The 23429-nt window shown below is 41.3% G+C and overlaps 1 protein-coding gene across 1 annotated transcript in view; it reads left to right on the forward strand.

Moving 5' to 3' along the window:
• The window catches only part of NF1 (neurofibromin 1), a 239706-nt gene extending 234834 nt beyond the window's left edge, over nt 1-4872 (forward strand). Inside the window, exon 58 of the mRNA XM_036766465.1 lies at nt 1075-4872. Coding sequence (XP_036622360.1) covers nt 1075-1217 — 143 coding nt within the window. The 3' untranslated portion in view covers nt 1218-4872. The remainder of the gene's footprint in view (nt 1-1074) is intronic.
• Nucleotides 4873-23429: the final 18557 nt, after the last annotated feature.

Raw genomic sequence — 23429 nt, forward strand, 5'->3', positions numbered from 1 at the left:
TGTGGTACAGAATTTCAGCTGTTACTCTTAATTGACCTGTGTTTGGGATTGATAAAGCTCAATATTCTAATCTTTACATACAAAGATAAAGTCATCCAGCATTGTCAAGTTTTAAAATGCGTGTAAAACTTTCAAGTCTAAATATTTTCTGTTCTCTGAGCAAAAATTGATTATCCATCTCCCCCTCCCCTTTTCCTCTCCCATCTCCTTACTCTGCTTTCTCTTCTCTCCCCCTTTCCCCTCTCCTCTCCTTCTCCTCTTCTCTTTCTCCTCCCTACCTCCCTCTTACTCCCATAGTTACAAAGACTCCTCTGTGCCCTTGTTGTAATGATTAGGTTGTTTATATGTTCATTCCTGAGTTTGAGGGGTAAACTGAAAGCTGATAGTCTATCAGATTTTTAGAAGTTTTTTTTGTCCTTGGTCCAGTAGTGGGTAGGTTTGACTTAATTCTGTAGCATTGGGATGAGGACTTAGGAGGCCTTTGGCTTAGTACACTTACTCCTTGGATGCCTGGCCAGTCTGGGTTACAAATCCCCTTGAAGGCCTCGGTGTCCAGGTGGAATAAAGGGCTGGAACGAAGGGAGAGAGAGGCCCTCCAGAAAGTGATATGTTAGAGGAATTTAAGCATGGTGAGAAAGAACATGGGAGATCAGATTCAAATAAATTGATTTGTAAAAACAATAGATTTGTGGTATGTCATGAGGAGTGTGTTCTCTTCAAAAAATGGACCTGGGCAATGATTAGAGCATGGGGTCTGCGAATGGCTGTGAAGAGTGCTAGCTGGCTAAAAGCTGACCTCTGCTGGAAGCCTGGGGAGATCTCCGTGCTACCCATCATGGCCTGCCTGCTTCTGGATTCTTCCTGCACTATTTCTGCTTCCTTTTCCTTGGGTTAGTTTTGTGTGATCACATCCAGGCTTTCCATCCTGAAAAAGGAGGCCTTCAGTGGTCAGCCCTTCGGACTCCCCACACAGTCCTTAAGATGCTGCAAAGACCACCAAAATTCCGCCGGACAGTGCCATCTGTGCCTGATAGTGCTCAAATTGAAACATGTGTTTCCTTTGTTTTCAACCAGGCATCGACAAGGAGAACGTGGAACTCTCCCCCACCACAGGGCACTCCAGCAGTGGGAGAACCCGCCACGGCTCGGCCAGCCAAGTACAGAAGCAGAGGAGCGCCGGCAGCTTCAAACGGCATAGCATTAAGAAGATTGTGTGAAGCCGCCTCACTTCTTTCTTAATAAACCAAGCAACCAACGCGCTGCCACGGCCCCCCCACACTGACGTGGCCTCAGCTGCCACTGGCCTCCCCTGCCCCCCCACGCTGACTCACCATCAGCTGCCACCCTTCCATACTGACCACCAACCACCACTGCCCCCCAGACTGACCGTCAGCCACCCCCACCACTGCCCCTCCCCAGACTGACCCTCGACTTCACACATGTACACACACACACACACACACACACACACACACACACTCACTCACTCTCTCTCTCTCTCTCTCTCATACTCACACTCTCACCCTGAGCCATCGGGCTCCTGCGCCCCCCTGCTGTGACGCTGCACTTGTCTCCATCCCATCACCCACGTGGCCAGATGATCAATTTTTGAAACAGTCGCCAAGCTCAATGCTGCCTTTTCTTTTCTTTTCTTTTCATTTTTTTCCCCCCACCTGGGGCAGGGCTTGGTGGGTTTGAGTCAGTGTTTCAGAGTAACTTCAGAAGCCGGTCTGGGAAGTGGGGAACAGGAACCCCGATGCGGGGAGACGAGCGCATCTGTCCCCCGGTCCCGCCCGACTTCCCTTTCTCGTTTGTCTCTCAGAGTCAGGGGTTGGGCATGCTCTGGGAGAAGTGACATCTGTAACCCCTGCAATCTCACTCTCAGCCGTGGACTTTGTGTGATGATACAAAGCTGGAGGCATCTGAGCGTGTCAGTGACTTCCCACTGGAAGCCAGAGTTTTAAAAGGTACTTTTTGGAGATGTCGCCTTTCGTAGAATGCTGGTGACAAAGGGGCACGTGGAGCTTTAGCAATAATTCTAGGGGTGAAGCGTGAGGGTGGATATCTTCTCATTACCAAAATCAGAGCTCTGACGATTGAGACCCACGTGGCGTAAACCTTTTCCCCCAAATGTCTCTTTTCTAAATCGTGGAAATACTGAAAGCCCAGCTTGTGAGCGCTGATGATTCATCACCTGGTGGGGATTACGCTTTTCCTTTCTTCCCCTTGCTCTCAGAATAACTTCAGGCAGGGTAGTTGGGGATCAGGGAAGGCAGCGTGGCCAGAGAGGTCATTTTTTCTCAGTCTCTGGTTTGGCCAAGGGTAACTGAAGCCTAGACACGTTTAGTTCCCTTGAGTCAGATGAAACGGTACTTAATTTTTGAATTAGCTAGCTCTCTTTCCTTTTATTTTGTCGAATACAAACCTAGTAGCTGCATATTACCAGATATTTTCACAGTAAGATGTGTTGCCGAATTTGTTGGGCCTTTAAAAAAAAAAAGAAACATACTGGTCAAACACTTGGGTTTTATAAGATAAAATTGTATTTAATCACTGTGAAAAGACTAGCAACCCTGCAGCAAAGTAACCAATGGGGAAACCGCGAGATGCTAATGTGATGTTGGAGCCTCAACATTTCAGCTGTGATATGATCCAGGGAATGACCACCTTGAGGCGCCCGTGAGACAGATGGAGACCATGGAGTTCAGTGGGCAGGGATCTGGATATATATCCTTAGGGTAAACTGTATACTGCAAGAGAGAAATTCGGCTCCCAGCCCCTGCTTTCCATTCAATTAGAGGTAAATAAATTATCGGTGACTTTGAAGAAGACAAAGTGGCAGGGGAAGGGAGAGGACATAGGAGTTTCCTGTAATACTGTTTCATTTGTGGATTTCAGTAAACTAAATTCCACAGCTAAATTAATAAAGAATGGTACAATTAAGTGTTCAGATTTTAATAATATACACATAATCCACATTTATTCACACAGTAACAGTGTAATATGTTAATGTAAATAAATTACCTTTTGTTATATTCAGAAATAACTTAATTTTTTAAATTTGTTTACAGTCCTGGAAAAAAAAAGATGAACACAAACTTAATATGCAAATGGTTTGCCAAAATCTAAAAAAACAAAAAAAAACAAAAAAAAACCTTAGTATTAATAATTTTCTTGACATAGGTTTCTTGGGAAAAGTTGAAGACTTGTGCAATTAACCAAACTTAAAAAAAAAAATCTCGATTCTCTAAATGCTGCAGTAGAATTGTCATGGTCCCAGTGCTCCTAAGCCCGTGAGGATGCCACAAGGACAGAACCAGCCTTGGGAATAGAGCAGTAACCTGTGCCAAGGACCAACATTGCCATCAGTTTGTAGTCTTGGTTCTCTCAAACCACATCCTCAGATCCAGTGAAGCTGGTCACGTCCTTGTCTAATTTCTCGGCTTTTGGAACATCGGTCATTGTGAGCCTTCAGTCATTTCGGTTCCATCTTTTTTTTTAATCCTTTTTTTTTGTTTGTTTGTTTGATGAATATAATGATGGGAATTAGGGGATTTGTTAACCACTTCTTTTGAAATAGAAAAACTGAACCATTTCTTAAGGTCATTTTTACTACTGAAAATGATGACTTTCAATCCATTCAACTTTCCCATGAGCAGATTTTCCAAGGCCCCTTGCCTCCCAATGGGATTCATTCAGATTGATTACCTCATGTGATGATCAGCGTGGCACAAATCAGAATTGTTTGCCTCTCTTCTGAAATATATGAAGTCCACCTTCCTGACCTACTAGTATATCCTGGGAGATTTAAACCATGGAGGTTGGAAATGGCCATTCCTGGCAAACCTTCAGTTTTGGTTTTTTTTTTTAAAAACTTGAGTTTTTGAACAAACATGAGCGGTCCATAATTTTGTCTTGCAGCAATCACCTTCCCTCCACAATCTAGGCTATGTTTTTGTACCAGACACTAGGATCTGAATATCCCAATGTCAGAGCATGTTACCCATCATGTATCATTTGTGGGTTTTTTCCTGCCCTTTTTTTTAAGAGGGGAAAAAAGACATTAAATCAGTCATTTCACTCATACATAATCTGTCACTTAAACCAATGGCTCAGTTCTCATGTGCATGCTCCAATTTTCCATAAATGAGAAATATTTCACTTGGTTTAGGGACTGAGCTTTTGTGAATTCCCACCAGGGCTCAATTCCTAACTGATCTGTAGGTTTTAGGGCTTTTCTATTTTTATTCTAGAGGTTTTGGGTTGTTGCTTTTTTTTTTTTAACTCTTCCACCCCACCCCCGATGTAATGAAGCATGTCTTAATGTTATGCAACAGACTTACCACCAAAAAGTCACTCTTAGTGTCAGCCACAACCTTTTTTTTAATGCAGTATATTCACCTGTAAATAGTTTTTGTGTAAAATTTGACAGAAAAGTATATTTACTACACTGTAAATACATGTGACAATATATTGTTTTATTTTGCTTTTTTGTAAAGCAGTTAGTTGCTGTACATGGATAACACACAGATTTGATTCTTCTTGTGTTGGTATTGTTAACTCCTTGCAATTTGCATTTACATTACGTCATTTAAAAGAAAATGCTGTGTACCATAAAATCACCTTGTTGTATGATAAGTCACTCTTCTTTCCATTGGGGCCTAAATTCTGACAATGTTTCCTCATCTACAATCCTGTTAATAACTGCAGGCGCATCTACATCAGCAGGAAATCGGCTGCTGAAACCAAATCGATAATTCTAGATCAAACTGTAGAAACCACAGTTTCAGATCATTATTGTTCTCCATCCCTATTTTCTTCCTCATGTATGTACTCCCCCCTTTTTTGAAGTAAAATGTAAATTCAACCTGCTTGGAGCTGTGGGAAGTTAGTTTATTTCTTGAAGTGCCTCGTGTTCATAAATGCCTGATGCTGACTTTGTGTTGGTCTGTCTTAAGGAACGATAAGGAAGTGTCTTTTAAGGACATCCTAGGAGCTGTTAGGTGGAGCAGTGGCTAGAGTGCTGGGCCTGAAGTTAGGAAGTCTTCTCTTTCTGAGTTTCAAATCTGGCCTCAGACACTTACTAGCTGGGTGACCCTAGGCAGGTCACTTTACCCTGTTTGCCTCAGGTTCCTCATCTGTCAAATGAGCTGGAGAAGGAAATGGCAAACCGTTCCAGTATTTCTGCCAAAAAAAAAAAAAAACCCAAATGGAGTCACAGATCGTTGGATGCAAGTGAAACAACTAGACAAAATGTTTTGTTTCCTGGAACGCAACTTGCAGAGTTTCTCTAGGACTGAAAATAAAATTGTTTTACTGCAATGTACTGAAACCACCCTGAACTATTATCCCGCTAAAGACTAGGTCTATTCCCACAAGCAAAGAAATGGGTATTCTGTTTTCCAGAGGACATCAGCCCTCTTGTCACTGCTTAAATTCCAGATAGTTCCTGTAGAATCTGCTTTGGCAAAGAATTTCCTCCCAGAAAAAAAATCTAATAATGCAGCATGAATCAGTTATTGCTGTAAATTGTCAATGATGAGAAATGTATTCTGACCTTTTCCCTTTGCTTCTGTTTTGGAGGAAAGTTGCTTCTTCATTTTGAGGCTAACTCCTCCACTATGTCCATCTCCTGCTGTCTTCCCCAGACTTTGCTCCATCAATTATTCTCTCTTCCATCCAAAATCTCTTAATCCCTGTTGGTTTCTTACCCTGTGTCTATGAATTCACTTCTCCTTCACAAGCATCCATTAAATGTCTACTCTGTACCAGAAAACTTGCCCTCAAGGAGTTTCCATTCTATTACAAGAAAAGAACATGTTGACAGTTAAATAAATACAAAATACATATTTAGGTCTCTTGTTATCTTTCAAGAAGAAGGCAAAACCTACCTTCAAGTCAGCTCCCCCACTGAGCTATCATCATGTGCCTCCCCTTTCACTGTGAGATTTCTCCAAAGAAGTTCATAATGGCACCATTTTCTTATACTCCCTCCTTAACCTCCTCCTGTGCCCTCCACTTCATAGAGACCGCATTCTTCAAAGCCATGTCCAGGGGTGCTTTTTTCCCCATTCCTAATTCTCCTTAACCACTATGCAGAACTGGATATTGTTAAGTACCTTATTGAAACTTCCTCTTCTTTCAGTGACCCATGGTCCAGATTGTCATCCTGGTTCTCAGGCTACTTCTCTGTCTGCTTCAAAATGTCTATCTTCTCCTGCCCTCTCAATATGGGTAAAGCCCAAGGCTCATCTGTTCCTTTACCTTTCCCTCTTGGAATATGATGGTTTGTATTCTCATAGTTCAACTGTTCCCTCTCGGATGACTCCCAAATATATTTTTCTAGCCCAGAGCATATTCCTGAGCTTCAGTATTGTATTATCTGCTTGCTGGACTCCATCTAGGAATCTGCTGTCATCATGCATAAGCCTACCATCCCTGTCCATGCCTCAACTAGTTTTCTGTCCTAATTTCCCTACTTTTTTGTCAAAGATATTTTCTTAGGTTCTCTCCTAATATAGTCAGGCACAAAAAGCTATCAATATCTAATGTCGTGCCTCTCATTCACCTTTTCTTTGTCAGCCTCACTGACATTACCCCAGTCCAGGCTTTTATCCCCTCCCCTGAACAATCTAACTTAAACCCATCCCCATTTGTCTCCTAGGGATCCATCCTAATCTTCACCACCCTGTTACTCCACCTAAAACACCACCTTGATTCATCTTGTTACTTCCTTGTTCAGTAACCTTATTCAAAGCTCCCTTTTGGTGATAGGTTAAAGTCCAAGCTCCTTAGCCTCATTGAATGTATTCGCAATTTGGCCCTTATCTCCCAGTGCAGTCCACTATAAAAACTCCAGCTAAATTGGTGGTTTTATTCCTTGAACCTGTCTACCTGAAAGTTTGGTTAAAGGAGGTGATATGTAAATTCATATTATGTATATTCCCTTAAAGCTAGCAGAGCTAGCTTACTTGTACATACAAGGAGCCAGAGCATAAGTTCTGACTGTCTGAACAAAGGAATGAGAAGGTTTAAATACATTTTTAGTCCCAACTCAGCACATCCGTGTTACTCAACTGTATGATCTCCATATCACAAGAAAGGAAGTTTCTTAGTTGAACAAGACAATTGACAAGGTAGTGCCATTTAAAGATTGTGATCCCAAGTTGCAAACATCCCTAGAATATCAAGATAAGAGAAATCCCACTGTTCTGGTTGCAGACATCCTGTCACCAGCAGGAAAGATAGCCCTTGTCAATCTTATCAGCCCTTTGAAATTGCTGACACAGAAAGGACATTTTTAGAGTAGAGTGAAAGTGGTTTGGATGCTTTGGATATTACTGGGTTCAAATTATCCAAAAGGATTGTCATTTCCTTCTTTTGGTCAAAAGTGAGCGAAAGTGACACCTGTAGACTAAAAAAGGTATGACTCTTCAGGGAATGGGAAAGGAAGTTCTTAAAAAAATTCTTTGCTGACCAGGGAGACGGGCTACTCTCTATGTCTGGAGTAATCCCCTCAGACAGGAAAAACAACCATGGGCAGCATTATTTTGTTTGCTAAGGTGGTGAAACATTTGTGGGCCAAAGTCAGCCCTAGTCGGACCTTTAGTAAGAGGAGAGCAAGTACAGTAAGCACCCTTGCAGCAGAAAGTAGGAGGGATCTGAGTAAGCTGGCAACCCCAGGGGAGAGGCTTCAGGTGGGGAGGGAGCTTTGCTTCAAGCAAGCCTGGTCTGGACTCTTGGGAAAGCTGTCTACATCTGATGTCATCTTTTTCAGGCCCCTTCGAAACCAGAGAGCAAGTTCTCCTATGGGCTCAGATGTCCAGTTGGGAGCAGTGGTAATCTTTAGATGTGACAGACCTAACAGGGGCTCCCAGAAAACATGATTTGATAATTGAGAGGAAACTGTACAACATAGGGAACATGGCTAAGTTCAGTTTCCCAGCCATGCAGGGCTAGGTTCAAACAGTACACCAAATGGTTCAGTTTCCCAGTCACAGAGGGCTAGGTTCAAACAACACAATAAAGTTTTTCCCACAATTCACAAAATTGCATAATTATATTGTCAGATACAGATTAAACTACTTTTCAGAGGGGGAGATTTACATATCACATGTTTACATTTACACATTAGATAATGAAGAATACTTAAATATGAACCATACAAGGCAATGCAATCATTATTAACAATGTTAACTAACATTAAATTTCTTGCATCCCAGTTACTTATTCCCAATGTCCATTTAAGCAGCACTTTTTTTTTTAATCCCAGATGCCTGATGTAGTTATCTGGTCCCTAGATATCCTTCCTTTTACAATAGGTTTTCTTCTTAGGACAGTTCAAAAAGGGAGTTCTGCTTCTCTGGTTCAGACCTAGACGTTCCCAGATAATCCTTAATGTAACTTAGTACAATCATTTAAATTTGATTCTCCCATTTTTGAAACTTCAGAACATTTCAGTTTATATTTTATTTGCTGTTTCTATCCTTACCTAAATCTTGTACCTGGTATAAGAATCTTTTAAAATGTGAAGGTCCAACCATTAAATGAGCTCATCTACCTTTTAAAATTAGCAGACAGATACCTTAATAAAGGAGAAATAATTTTACTTTTACCACTATCTCATACAATTTTTGTGCAAAAATCCAAATTTAAGATCTATTTACCAAAACAATGACTTCTGGAAGCCAGTCATATGCATCTGTATATAATTCTTAGAGGAATCAATCTGATCCTGTTACTTTTCTCAAAATTTTGCTTTCCTGTTTAATTAGACATCTATCACATTGCATCTTTGTCTTATTACCTTGTCTAATCATTTCCTCCTTTTGGAGGATGTTATCCCTATATTATATTTATTTGGGGAATATAGGTTAAAATTGTAAGCTATTCATTCTTGCATCCCATTATAGTAACTCAGAGATGTTCCAATATCCATCTATTACCTAACACATTTAGCATTGTGCTCACAAAACTTCTTGACAATACAAATTTGCTATGAAAGAAAACAAGGACAATGTCATATATCTTAACAGAAGGCAAGAACTTCCTTAGCTCTGTTTGATTCCAGGCATGAGTCATATCTGACAGCCAATCATATAGTCACTAGATGCTGAAAGCAGGGCTTAGGAGTAATCAGGTGGGGAATTTGCCTTTTCAGAAAGGAAATAGCAAAATTGGGAAACAGAGTCAGGAAGATCCTACCTAGGCTGTGTCCAAGGTTGTCTTCAAAACTCTTCCCAGGCACTGACATCTACCTTAAGCAGTTCTTAGCCTGTAGCACATGCCATTTTACTATTGCCTTTATGACATCTATCCCTGTAATCAGAGCTTAAAACAATATTAAATTGTAGTCCCATAAAATCTTAAATAGCAAAGAAATATGGGCTGCTATCCTTAAGATAGGACCATCCCAAATTTGAGCATTAATTCAGATCAAGTTACATAACTTTTCTGTCTTCTAAAATACTTTCTTACACTCTCTCAGCATAACAACTATGTAGGGACAGGAGGGGCTTGGATAACCCCCATTTGTCCCCAAACCTTCTTATTTGCCTTAAACAAAAGAGGTTCCTGACTTTGATCTCACTACTGAATAGATATACATCTTTCTTTCTCAAGCTTGTTTACCCCTTTCTAGTTATACTCTGGGAGAGAGAAATACTTCAGCAATCAAATCCTTTACATGTGATAAGTTCAAACCCTTGCTTAGGCCGTGGAATAGCTACAAATTCAGAATAGGCCTTCTAAAAATCACATAAGAGATTTTTTTTCAAAACATCTCTTCTAGAAATATTTCCCCTTCATTAAAAACAATTAAAATATATCCTGATGTTAAGAAGAATAATCACTAAACTTTTCTGAAGAAAATTAGTTGGAAAGTTTTAAAATGATAGAAATCTCTTTCTTCCTTAAAGCAAAAATAAACCTTTAAACATTGGAATTCATTAAAACTAAGTTGGTGCAAAAGTCCTTAAGTAACACAAATTACAAAGTATTATCAAGAAACTAAATTCCTAGTTATCACAGAATCCCTAAATATCACTAAGTTCCTTAGTCAAAAAAGTGTTGTAATGGAGAGGACACTTAGTTTCTATGAGTCAAGAAGAACATTGCCAATTAAATTAGCCTTATCACAGTTAACAAAAGTTTACCAGGCTTTTCTTCAGATGACACAGGCTTGAAAATCACAGCACTGTTTTTTTTTTTTTCCCCAAGGATTCTCATTTGCTCAATAGGAATTCTACAACACCTAAACCTTTTTCCAGAGTTTATAAGAACTTAGATATAGACAGAGTTTGGAAGTCTGTCCTAATTTCTTCACTCTTCATTTTATATATATATATATATATATATATATATATATACATATATATATATATATATATATTGCATAATTCTTAGCCTAACATCTAGATTATAAGAGAAATTGCTTTTTCATAAATTCCCAAAGTATTATAACAACTAAATCCCTTGTTATTACAGAATTTCTAGATAGCACAAAGTTCCCAATTTTTTATAAATTGATAAAAATTGATTGATAAAAATTACAAGAGGGCATCCCAAACAAGGCCTTTGTATAAATACTTTATTTATAGCAAAAATAATTTTGACTGAACTTCCTTTAATAAAGACCAAACTTGGAAGTTTATGATTTCTTAAGTTATAGCAATGGTCCACCTTCTTAACCCATTCATCATTTTCCACAGACAATAAAATTCTAACAACGTTTAGACTACAGAAATGTAATAATACCCTAAACATTATTATGTATGTAAAATTTGAAACTACCCATTATCAGTTTAGATAAATGCATTTCTAAATCACTTTGCATAGAGAATCATTCATCTCATCATTAATGTTGAAGCTATAACTTTAAACCACCACATATATTCTCATAATAGACAAAATTTCATATGGAAAGTCTGTTCTCATAGTAAATACCAGTATTATTAATTATTACTTGTTATAACCAAATATAACAGTTTCAAATTATCAAATTTTCATCACATCCTTTTAAAAACCCAATTCACGTATATCAAAATCAGATTAAAATTGCTATAATATCATTTCTACCACACAGTGGTCTTCTCAAATTTCACAATCTAAGAGAATTTTGGAAATACAATATAATTTTAGAAATACAGAAACAATAAACCAGATGACATCAATTGCATTTCCAGATTATCACATATAGAAATTATTCAACTTATTACCTTTGGTATTTAAAAACCACTTCAAACGTTAACAATTACATTTAAAAAAATAATGTAGTTTCTAACATATGCCAGTTACAATATTAAGCATTTTAAAATCATTATATCATTTTGATTTTATAACAACAACCATTATTATTTTCCCTTTACAAATCAGGAAATGGGTCAAACAGAGATAAAATACATTTTTTGCAACTGGAACAGAGAAGTGTGGAGTTTACCAAGAGCAGAGGCTCATTTCTCAGTGATGACAATTCTTGGAGGCAGGGCTTTAGGGAATGCTTGCCACAGGCCCAATCCATCCACTGCTCCCTTCCCCCATTTACTGAGCCTGGAGTGGTTTGCGGCTGCTGGGACAAGGTAGGCTGAATGTATAGGACCTAGGTGACATTTCCAAGCTTTGTCAAAAAGGATGGGCTACAAGGTGCCCAGGGGCACAGGACTGTCAGAACTACTGCCAGTCTATGAATTGCTGTGCCTCCCCTCCTTTTGCCAGGTGGGGAAGGGTGGCTTAAGTTTTTCCTACAATTCTCCAGCATTCTCTTCTCTTAATCTGATCTGAGGATGAGAGGAGTTAACAAGAACCCTTATGGCTGTAAAAAAATTCCCACACTGTTGATACCCTTTTAATTCTGGGGAGGGAGTGGGGAATAAGTGATCAGGATTGGGAGATGTTTCAGCACAAGTTAGTTCCTGGAGTTACCTACAGTCTCAGGAGTTCTCTCCCCAAATTCCAACTATTCAGTTTCCAAACTTTTTAATGATTACTCCCAGAATCTGCTAAAATGTTTTAGTTCATGTTTCCATTGTAATTCCTGGTTGGCCAGACCATAAATTACAAGGAAAAGAGTCTTTGTTTCCCTAGCTGCAGCCTCAGAAATCTCCTGGCTGCCTGCATTTTAAATTTTACAAAGTAATAGACTCATTTCATAGCACACACATGCATGCACACACACTGACAGACAAACTGACAAAGAACAACAGGACAAATACAAACAGCTCAGAATTTAACAACAGAGAGGGAATTAGAGGCTTGCTAGAAATCCCCATCATGAATTGGCTATTATTATCTCAAAGAAAGGGGGTTGGGGAATTTGCAAGGATCTAAGACCTGACAGGGATGGATCCTGCAACCTTTACTTGCCACACCTCTATGGTCTTTGGGGGAAGCCTTGGCATCCCTGATGTTTCTGACTTTCCATATCCTACATCCAGAGTGTAGCTGGCCTCTTCAAGAACAGAGCCCTTAAGGGAAGGGGGGAAAGGGGAGAGGGAGGAGGCAACAGCAGCAGAACGAAGTTATCCCCCCTAGGGCTAGGGCAGGTAAGGGAAGGCAGGAGAGAGGAAGTAACAACAAAGTGCAGTTATCCTTCCCCAGAATCAGAGCCTTTAAGGGAATGGATGGAGGAAGGAGGCAAGCCATAGCGCAGAAAGAGTAGAGGAAGAGTTATGGCTGGGGTTGTTGGACAAGAGGGGAGAGTGAAGTGGAAGGAATTGGCCAATACTGGGGGAGATGCTGAAGCAGCTTTTCAAGCCTTAAGGGAAGAGGCTTCTGCCTTTTGTTCTCACTCGGCCATCTCAGCAAACCCCAAGGTGGAAAACATTCCCTGCCCTGGCTAGATTCTTTGTTAGCCTTTAAACTTAATTTGGTTTTAAGATAAAGTAACTTTGACTGATCCAATTGTGGCCAACATAATTTGGGCTATCTTTAGTTAACTGACACTAGCGCTGGCGATACTTGTGCTAATTTTTTCCTGAGATAGATCAGTAGTACTTCCAGGGGATCTATACAGAGTGTTTTACCACAGATTCGATCCCTGCCCCCAGAGCTAGCTTAAAGGGAATAACGGACTTCAATCAAACTAGTGGGAGTCCTTTGGAATCTGGGAATAGGGAGAATTTACCTGACCCTGTCAAGGTTAAGACTCCAGGAAAAATGAATCCTGAGGTGCCTGAGTCTAGCGTTGGTGAGGTCGAGATGCTGTTCTGCCGTTCCATCAGTTCTATCCGAGTCACGGCACCATAACTGTCGACCTGAAAGTTTGGTTAAAGAAGGCAAACAAGCTAGGTCATATGTAAATTCATATTGTTTATTCCCTTGAAGCTAGCAGAGCTAGCTTACTTGTACATACAAGGAGCCAGAGCATACGATCTGACTGTCTGAACAAAGGAATGAAAAGGTTTAAATACATTTTTAGTCCCAACTCAGCATGTCTGTGTTACTCAACTTTATGATCTCCATATCACAAGAAAGGAAGTTTCTTAGTTGAACAAGACAATTGACAAGGTAGTGCCATTTAAAGATTATGATCCCAAGATGCAAACATCCCTAGAATATCAAGATAAGAGAAATCCCACTGTTCTGGTTGCAGAAACCTGTCACCAACAGGAAAGATACCCCTTGTCAATCTTACCTGGTTTTTGAAATTGCTGACACAGAAAGGGCATTTTTAGAGTAGAATGAAAGCAGTTTGGATGCTTTGGATATTATTTGGGTTTATATAATATGAAAGGATTGTCAAACCACATCATTTGCATACACTCCTCCTGCCTGGAAGGTGTCTAATATAGTCTTCCTGGTTCACTATTTTTATGAGTGGCTGTGAAGAAAGCCTATATAGATAGATAGCATGCTTATCAACTCTGCAGGTGACGTAAAGTTGAAAGGGATTTTTTTTTAGCACATTGGTCACTGGGTCAAAATCTAAAAACTATCAGGACAAGTTGGGACAATAGACTGAATGTGTTAATGTAAAATTTAGTATGAAAAAATCCCAACCCCTATACTTTGGTTCAAAAAATCAATGGTACAATTACCAGATGGCAGAAGTATGGTGAGACAATTGTTGATGGTCTTATCTGAACACTTCAGAGAAGACAGCCAAGGACAATATTAGGTATTGGGGTAACACTGATAGTCTTCGTGTCCATAACAAAAGAAGATGACTCTATTGTATTCTGCCCCTCCTTAAATGACACATCTCTAATGTCACATTGAGCTCTGACCATACCAACTCCCTGTTGTGTTTGTCCTTTGTTCTCGAAGAGGACCATGACATCAGGGAAATGATGACATAACTTTCAGTTGACTTGGATTTGAGTGAGGGAGGGCTGTGCAAGGTCACCAGTCTCACTTTCTCCTCCAGGGCCATCTGAGTCAAGTGACCAGATATTCATCAGGGTGACTGGAGATGGCCCAGGATACAATGGGAGTCTCTGGCCCTTTCAGGCTAAGGTCTTTCCACGTTCTCACTTTGAGTGAAGTGATGCACATTCAGTGAATAGGCCTCTGTTAGAGGTGAGTCAAGGGATGGCCCCTTTAATCCAAGAAGAAAAAAATCAAACTGGGAGGGGAAGATCCTCAGGGTTGCTGGCTAAAAGAGAAACAGTTACTATTTACTATTTATATACCAACTTAAAATATTCCAAGAGAAGGGCAGTACGGTGAGAAGATTGAAAACCATGCCATGTGAGGATCCAGGGACATTTAAACCTGAAGAAAAAAAAAGACTAATGCAGCTGGGATAGTTTCTTCAAGTATTAGGAAGCTTTTATGTGAAAGAGAGATTAGACTTTTTCTGTTCTTAATACTCCACACCGCTCCCTCCCCGCTAGACAAAACTAGGAGGGAGGGGGAATGAGGGAGAAAAAAAAAAACCTTCCTAATGATAAGAGTTCTCCAAAAGTGCAATTTCCTCTGAGGGAGTGGGTTCCCCCCAGGGGAGTTATTAATACTGGGGCTGGATGACCATTTTTTGAGAAGGGAGAAGGGGAGAAGCAGAACATTCTCTACCCAGATGCCTTTTAGACTAGGTTATTTCTGAGGTGCCTTACGACACAAATTGTCCATGTCCTCCACACTCAACCCTCCCCCTGCTCAGGTCTACCTTCACAGAATAGTTAAAATATTTTTACTTCAGAGGCCATCTAGTTTGATCCCTATCTGAATAACAATTCTCTCTACAACGCTCTCTTTGCTTCAAGACCTCCAGGGTTTGGTGGGGGTGATGGCGGCAGCAATACTTCCAGAGGCAACCCATCCATGTGGGGAGGGAGATGCCATTGTGGAGTTTTCCCTTATGTTCTGCTGTCTGAATTCCTTCCCTTGCAACTTGTCCTCTGGGGCCAAGTGGAAAAATTTAAACTACTTGAAGACTGGCTGCCAGGGCACCTCTTCTTCTAAACTCAACTCATCCCCATTTCCGCTTCTCCAGGTTAAGTGTCCCCACTTCCTCCAACAAATCTTGATTTCGGGTCCCTTCCCCATCCTGGTTGCATTTTCTGGACTCCTTCCAGCTTATCATTGCCCTTCCTAGCATGAAAAATCCAGACTGGAACTCAGAACCCCAGATACAGGCTTAAACCAGGGCACAATATAGCAGGACTATCACTCCTTCTGCCAAAACCATGCCAGCTTTATGGATATCCGTGAGTGTCGACTCACTGAGCTTCGAGCCCACTGAACCTTCCCAGACCATTTTCAGATCTCTTCCTGCTTCTCTCGCTTCCCTGTCCAACAGCACCATCTTAAAGGGGGAAGCTGGCTCATCCAACCCAAGGGTGAAATCTGTCTCTATTAAAATTCATCTCACATTTGGCCTAGTTTTCATTGACTGGACCTCCGTGATCATTCCATCCTCCTGGCTTTTACAGCACTGTCTATAGGACTCAGCACCTCCATTTACCACTGGATGGCACATTCTTTCTCCTCAGAGGTAGAGAAGGGGAAGGGAAGAGAATACGCATTTGCATAGTGCCTACGTGTGCCAGGTACAGAGCTAAGAGCTTTTTCAGATGAACATTTAATAACAAAAGCCAACACTTATGTAGCACCTATTATATGCCAGGAACCGTACTAAGCACTTTACAAATATTTCATGTGATCCTCACAGCCACCCTGTGAGGTAGGTGCTGTTATCATCCCCATTTTACAGTTGTGGAAACTGAGGCAAATGGAAGTTAAGTGACTTGCCCAGGGTCAAACAGCTGGTGAGTGTCTGAGGCCAGATTTGAACTCAGTGCTTCCTGACTGGAGGCCAACATTCTATCCGTTTCACCACCTCAATGCCTAGAAAGGTAAGTGCTTTGGAGGAATGGGGGGCAGGGGTCTAAATTCTTTACTTTTTTCATCCTTAGCATCTGACAATGCCCCTATGCAGAATAAGCTCTCAAAGGTTTGAAAAGGAAGAAATCCTCCAAGTTTGTGGCAAATAAGCATTTGGGTCATATTTATGGCCCAAGAGATAACTGAGTATTTTTCTCCAAAAACCACTTGTATTAGAAATTTCCAGTTTTCAAGAGATAAGCACCATCCCAAGGGAAGGGACTCATTACTTAAATGAGAATTATGCCGACAAAATCTTTTAATACTCTAGGAGGGAATCATTCTTTCTTTGGTGTGGTGAAGAGGTAGGGATGAGAGGAAATATTGACAGGGAACCACCACCTGGAAGCTGCCAGGATTGTCCTAGAAACCTCAAAGTCAGTGACTTCTGGCTGTCCCCTTCTTCCTTGTGATGCAAATGCTTGTGAAGGCTCTGGCCCTGTGACCCCCCACACTAAGGCTTGAAATGGTCTGGGTGGATGATTACATGCCTGTTGAATTACAGTAATGCAGCTAATCCTTCCCCTCCTCCTCCACCACAAAAATGAGGTGAATTACTTGTCCAAGGTCACACAGATAGACCATGGTAGGGTGAGGACTCAGACCCAGGTCTTCTGACTTCAAATCCAGAGCATTTCCCACTACCCTGCTTTGCTTCAAGTTTGTTTTGCTATTTTTAGCTAAAAGATTTGGGCATAGGCAGAGTCAGTTATCAAAAGGACCTCCACTTTCTCATGGTGAATCTGACCCTTTTCCAAAAAGTTGTGCCCCACCCCATCCTTCCCCCTTAGTTTACCTAAAGGGAGGTGGTCCCTTGCTCTAGGATATAGTTGATGGGACTGTGGAGTCTTACCGGATTAAGGCAGTTTTCGAATGGCCTCTGTGAGACCTAAAGAATAAAATCTAAGTATGCGGGCCAGGGGATGGGGAGTTACACTAGAATCATATATAACCCTTTTCTGAACCCAGAAAACACAAAGTGGTAAAGAGGCAACTAGGTGGGTCAGTGGATAGAGCACTGGGCGTTGAGTCAGGAAGACTCGAATTCAAATATGGCCGTGAGCAAGGGATTTAACCTCTATTTACCACTGGAGAAGGAAACGGCAAACCACTCCAGTATCTCTGCCAAGAAAACCCCGAATGTGGTCATGAAGAGCCAGACATGACTGAACAACAACAAAAGGGGGAAGAGAAATTCAACAGAAACAACAGATCAATCCTTGTCTCTAAATAATAGTGCTGCCTTGCAGGGTAATTGTGTTCAAAGCTGGAACTTCTGCGCTCCGAGCTACATGACTGGAAGAGTTGGTCTAAACCAACAAGGTTAAAAGAAATATGTACTTTCTTTTGGAGGGGGGGGGGGGAGGGTGGAATCGAGGTTAAGTGACTTGCCCAGGGTCACACAGCTGGTGTCTGAGGCTACATTTGCACTCAGGTCCTCCCGACTCCACAGCTGGTGGACCCATTGCTCCACCTAGCTGCTTCTTCATATGTTCTTATACCATGAATTGTTAGCATTCTGACGTTCCTAGCTCCCCAAGAAGCAGATGCGTATGGAGTGATGGTCATTATTAACTCATCTCCCCCCTAGGGTGTGACCAGCACCCTAGGACCTCCTTATTCTATGGAAAAATGATTTTCTTCTTCTCTTAATGATGAGTTCTGAGCCTAGGTCTTCCTGCCTCCAGCACTCTACTTATGATTCTTCTCAACATCATAAATAACCAAAGATAATTTGGCAAGTGTGTCCTCACTTATGTGAGGTCTGCTTGAGACCTTTGACCTTCACGTTCCAAAAATATTTCCTTTGGAAGTACAATCCCTTTGCCTCCCTCTTCCTTCCACCCCAAGTTATGAGATGCATACACCATCACAGTTCTCAGGGTTAGAGTCTTATTCAGGCTTTGCTGTTCGGGGAGCATTAGCCCATGATAGTTGAGGTTTAATAACAAGTCACTATGAAGTCCTAATTTTAATCTGTTGCATAAGGCTCAAAGGGACCTCAGGCTCATCTGGTCCATCCCCTGCAAAATAAGGGGACTGCACAAGAATTACTTACAACTCTTTCCTGAACCCTCAGCTGAGCAAAACATGAAGAGACAGAATTAAACTGAAGCATCATAGGAGGATCTTTTTTTTTTAAAAGGATCTTGTCTTCTTTCTCCCGGTTCTGCCCAATTTCAAACTTTGGAGAAGCTTCTTCGACTGTTGGCATCACATATATTCAGTTTAGACAAATCTTAGCCTCCAGGATGAGTAGTAGCTGGGACACTGAACCCCCATCATGTGCAATTTGGGGGTCCAGGCTGATGTTGGAAAGGAGCTTGTGGTCAGGGTGGGAGAGGATGATAGGATGTGGTTATTCCCTTACTGACTTAGTGACTCAAGACGGGTGTGGGGGCAACATGGGGGAGCTAATGACCCCAAACCCTGACAGCTGAAGTGTGCTGGGCACCCCACCTTCCCTCCCTACTCACCTACTTTGGGAGTTCACTTACACCTCAACAGGTAAGCTTCCTCATTAAGGTTTTTTGCCTTTTGTAGCCACACTCTTTACTGGACAAAAGCTACTAGCCTTTATCTAGAACCCTGATGGCTTTTGGAAGTCAGCAGTAGAAAGGATGGTAGATTTGGAAGCCAAAGACTTGGGTTCCAATCCTGCCTCTTGGCCTATGTGACCATGGGCATGTCACAATCTTTCTGTGCCTCCATTTCCTCATCTTTAAAATGAGGAAGGGGAAAAGTAGAAATAAGTACCAACTATGTGCTTTACAAATATCTCATTTGACCTTCACAACAACCCTGGGAGATAGGTGCTTGTTAATTAATTAATTATCTCCATTTTACATATGAGGAAGCTGAGGCAAACTTGCCCAGGGTCACACAGCTAGTATGTATTTGAAGCTGGATTTGAACTCGGGTCTGCCTGACTCCAGGTCCAGTTCTCTATTCAGTGTTGTAAAAAGACTAGCTACCTCTAATCCAATGAGAGAACTTGATTTCATAGCATCTGAGGTCCCTTCCCACCGCTAAATCTATGATCCTATGATCTTCAGATCTCCCACCTATAAAAGAATGCCTCCATCCATTCACTCTGGCCTCCTCTCCCCTTGCTGGAAGCCCCTCTCCTTGCCCCACCCCTTCCATCTCAATTGTCCTATTTCCTCCTCCAGTCTCCAGCTCTGGTGCCACCTTTTCCAGGAAGTCTTCTGGGATAACTCTTTAATTTCCCCAATTAAAAGTGATCTCCCTGATCACCACGCACAGTAACAGCAATGTTGGAATGATCAGCTGTGAAAGAATTGGCTGCTCTGCTCAGTGCAATGATCCAAGACAATTCCAAAGGACTCATGCTGAAAAAATGCTATCCACCTCCAACAGAGGACTGACGAACTCTGAGTACAAAATGAAGTATAATAATCTCTTTTTTTAAAATTTTGATTAAAATCTTTTAAAAAACATGGCCAATATGGAAATATGTTTTGCATGATTTCACATGTCTAATTGATATATTACTTGCCCTCTCAGTGAGTGGGGGAGATTGTGGGAAGGAAAGAGAGAATTTGGAACTCAAAATTTAAAAAGAATTAAAAACAGATAAGCAATAAATTTTAGGGAAAAAATTTGACAAAAAAAATGATCTCAGGCTGCTGTTTGACCTCTCCCGTATGCCTAATTATCCCTTTTTCTTGTCCTGCAGCTTTGAATAGGCCTCTTTCCCAACTAGAATATACAGTCCTTAGGCCAGGGATAGTAATTTCTCCCCTCAGCATCCCCCAATCAGACCTAACACTGCTTGGCTTGCCTGAGGTAGACCCTGAATCTCTTTATGTTTGTTGAAATGAGTAGTACTTCCTTACAACTCTGAGATCAGGGGAACACAAAGACAAAAACGAAAGTGCCTGTCATTCTATTCTGTGATTTTATTAGAAGAAGTAGGATGTAGAAGCAAGAACACTGGATCCTGGGCCTAACCTCTGCCTCAGTTTCCCTGCCTGTAAAATTAGGAGATTGGACTAAATGTACTCTGAAGTCCCTTCCAGCTCTTAATCTATGAACTGGAGACCCAAGTTCAAATCTTGCCTTCTGGTATTTACTAGGTTTGTGAGGACTGGCAAGTCACGGAACATCCCCGAGGCTCCGTTTCCTAGTGTTAATGCCTGTAATATTTTTGCCACAGGGTTGCTGCGAGGCTCTAGTGAGATAAGATGTATAAACATTTTGCAAACCTTAGATCGCAGTTATTGTTAAAGGCCATTTTGAATCCAGTGTCTCTCCATAGATCAACTCTTTTTAAAAAAAGTCCTCTTGGCCTACATCAGATTGCATGCCATGTTGCAGAGGGGGTGGGGAGCGAGGGAGAGAAAATTTAAAATTCTGAAACTTGTGGAACTGCATGTTGTAAACAAAAAATAAATAAATGAATTTTAAAAAATCCTCTTGGACCTGTTTCCATTGGAGCAGTAGAGGGCGCTCTGTAGCCATTATTTGGGGTATCGCCTTAGCCTTTGGACCTATCCATGGTTCTCATCTAGGCAAGAGAGTCAAAGAACACTGAAAACACTCTCGTTGCATCTCTGATAGCTGGGTCAAGGATTGAGAGCTGGATTTCTCACATTTCTCCTGGGCTTCTCCTCCAGTAAATCTTTCAAATTGTGCCTTTGCTGAAAGGAAAGGGAAAAAAAGGCGGCTAGGGGAGGGAGGGGTGTACATCCCAGGGCTCAGAATCACCAGAAAAGAAAATATTGAGAAAAGACAGCATAATGTGATGGAAAGGAGAGTTGAATCTGGAGTCTAAGGACCTGGGTTCAAACTGTGACTACTACAAAAAAGACTTGAAGCTGCCTGATGCTCAGATCAGGAATTTGAAATTGAAGAATGTAGGCAAAACCATCAGACCGTAGAGGTATGTCCTAAATAACATCCTTCATGAATATGAAATGGAAATGATGAACAGATTTGAGGGGTTAGATCTGGTAAACAGAATGCCTGAATGTAGATGGAGGCAGCAACAAAAAAAATCCCAAAGAAAAAGAAGAGTAAGAAAGCAAAATGACTGTCTGGTGAGGTTTTACAAATAGTGAGGAAAGAAGGAAAGCAAAAGATAAAGGAGAAAGGGAAAGACATACCCAACTGACTGCAGAACTTCAGAGAATAGCAGGGAGAGAGAAGAAGGTTTTCTTAAATGAGTAATGCAGAGAAATAGAAGGAAAAATACAATAAGAAAGATGAGATCTCTTTAAGAAAATTAGAAGTATCAAGGAAATGTTTCATGCAAAAATGGGGATGATGAAAGACAAAAATGGTAGAAACTTAGCAGGAGAGATTAAGAAAGGGGGTAAGAATATACAGAAAGAAAGATCATAACACCACTGATAACCACAATAGTGAGGTTACTGATCTAGAGCCAGACCTCCTAGATATTAAATCAAATGGGCCTTAGGAAGCGTTGCTAACAATAGGGCTAGTGGAGTGAAAGTATTTCAGCTGAGCTATTTTAAATCCTAAAAGATGATGCTTTTAAAATGCTGAACTCAATATGCCAGCAAATTTGGAAAAGTCAACGGTGGTCAATGAATTGGAAAAGATGAGTTTACATCCCAATCCTAAAGAAGGGCAATGCCAAAGAATTTTCAAATCACCAAGCAATGGCACTCATTTCACATCCCAACAAGGTTATGCTTAAGATTCTACAAGTCAGGCTTCAGCAATTTGTAAACGGAGAATTACCAGAAGAGCAAGCTGGTTTTTGAAGAGGCAGATGAACGAGAGACCACATCACCAACATTCCTGAATTGTGGAGAAAGCAAGAGAGTTCCAGAAAAACACCTACTTTTGCTTCATGGACTATATTAAGCCTTTGACTGTGTGAATCATAACAAAATGTGGCAAGTCCTCAAAGAAAGGTAAGTACCAGAGCATCTTGTCTCTTGAGGAAGGTGTATGCGGGTCAAGAAGCAACAGTTAGAACTAAACATAGAACAACCGATTGGTTCAAAATTGGAAGTGGAGTTGTGTTAGTAAGCAAAATGGGCTCTTAAGCACTTAGTTGGCCTTTGTTTCCTTTGAGTAATTCAGAATATTTCATTGAGCCTTACTAGGTGCTAAGCCCCAGGCCCAAACCCCAATTAGGTGTGGAACCTATGTTGCTCAGCCCCAGGCTCTAACCCCTGTTAGGTGTTAACCTAACCTATGTGGATGTGAACCTCCCAGGGTTCTAAGGGGAGGGGCTAACTCAAGAGCCAATCGTAGCAGCCTAAGTCCTGGTCATTCAGATGACGTTTGATGATGTCTGAAGCCCTGTCTGAAAAAGAGAGGACGGGGCCATTTGTGCAGGGCTCTCACTGGTGATGGTGCTGATGCAGAGACTCTGGGCAGCTGTAGCTAAGGAGCCCTCCAGCTCATCAACGCGGATGCTAAGACTTTGTTGAACTCTGGTAACTATGTATTGGGATTTGAATCAGACAAGGTCTGTCTGTTGATGTTTGTAATTTGTTTGTATTTGTTCTGAAGTTCAGGGTGCTGGCTTTTTCCCCTGAACTAAGTGAATGATATTTGTATGCTGAATTAAAGTAAGCTTGTCAACTACTTCACGTAGCTTTCCTTAGTTAAGCAGATCAAAAGAACCTGTGCTTTTGCAGCATGCTGGCAGCTTTCTGGCCACTGGTTGTAGGTGGATCTTACACCCCCACAGAAGCTGCTAGCCGGATTGTTGAAACAGGAGTACAACAAGACTGCATGTTGTCTATTTATTTAACTTACATGCAGAGTTGTTGTTCAGTCGATTAGTCATGTCCGACTCTTCATGACGGCATTTGGGGTCTTCTTGGCAAAGAAACTGCCATTTCCTTCTCCAGTTCATTTTACAGAAGAGGAAACTGAGGCAAACAGGGTTAAGTGACTTGCCCAGCATCACATAGCTAGTGTCTGAGGCTGGATTTGAACTCAGGTCTTCCTGACTCCAGGGCTGGCACTCTATCCACTCTGCCAACTAGCTGCCCCTATATTCAAAGTACATCATGCAAAATGCCAGGCTGGATGAATCAAAACCTGGAATTAAGGTTGCCAGGAGAAATAGCAACAATCTCAGATATGCAGGTGATACCACT

The sequence above is a fragment of the Trichosurus vulpecula genome, chromosome 7 (assembly GCF_011100635.1).
Source record: "Trichosurus vulpecula isolate mTriVul1 chromosome 7, mTriVul1.pri, whole genome shotgun sequence".
Taxonomy (NCBI): Eukaryota; Metazoa; Chordata; class Mammalia; order Diprotodontia; family Phalangeridae; genus Trichosurus; species Trichosurus vulpecula.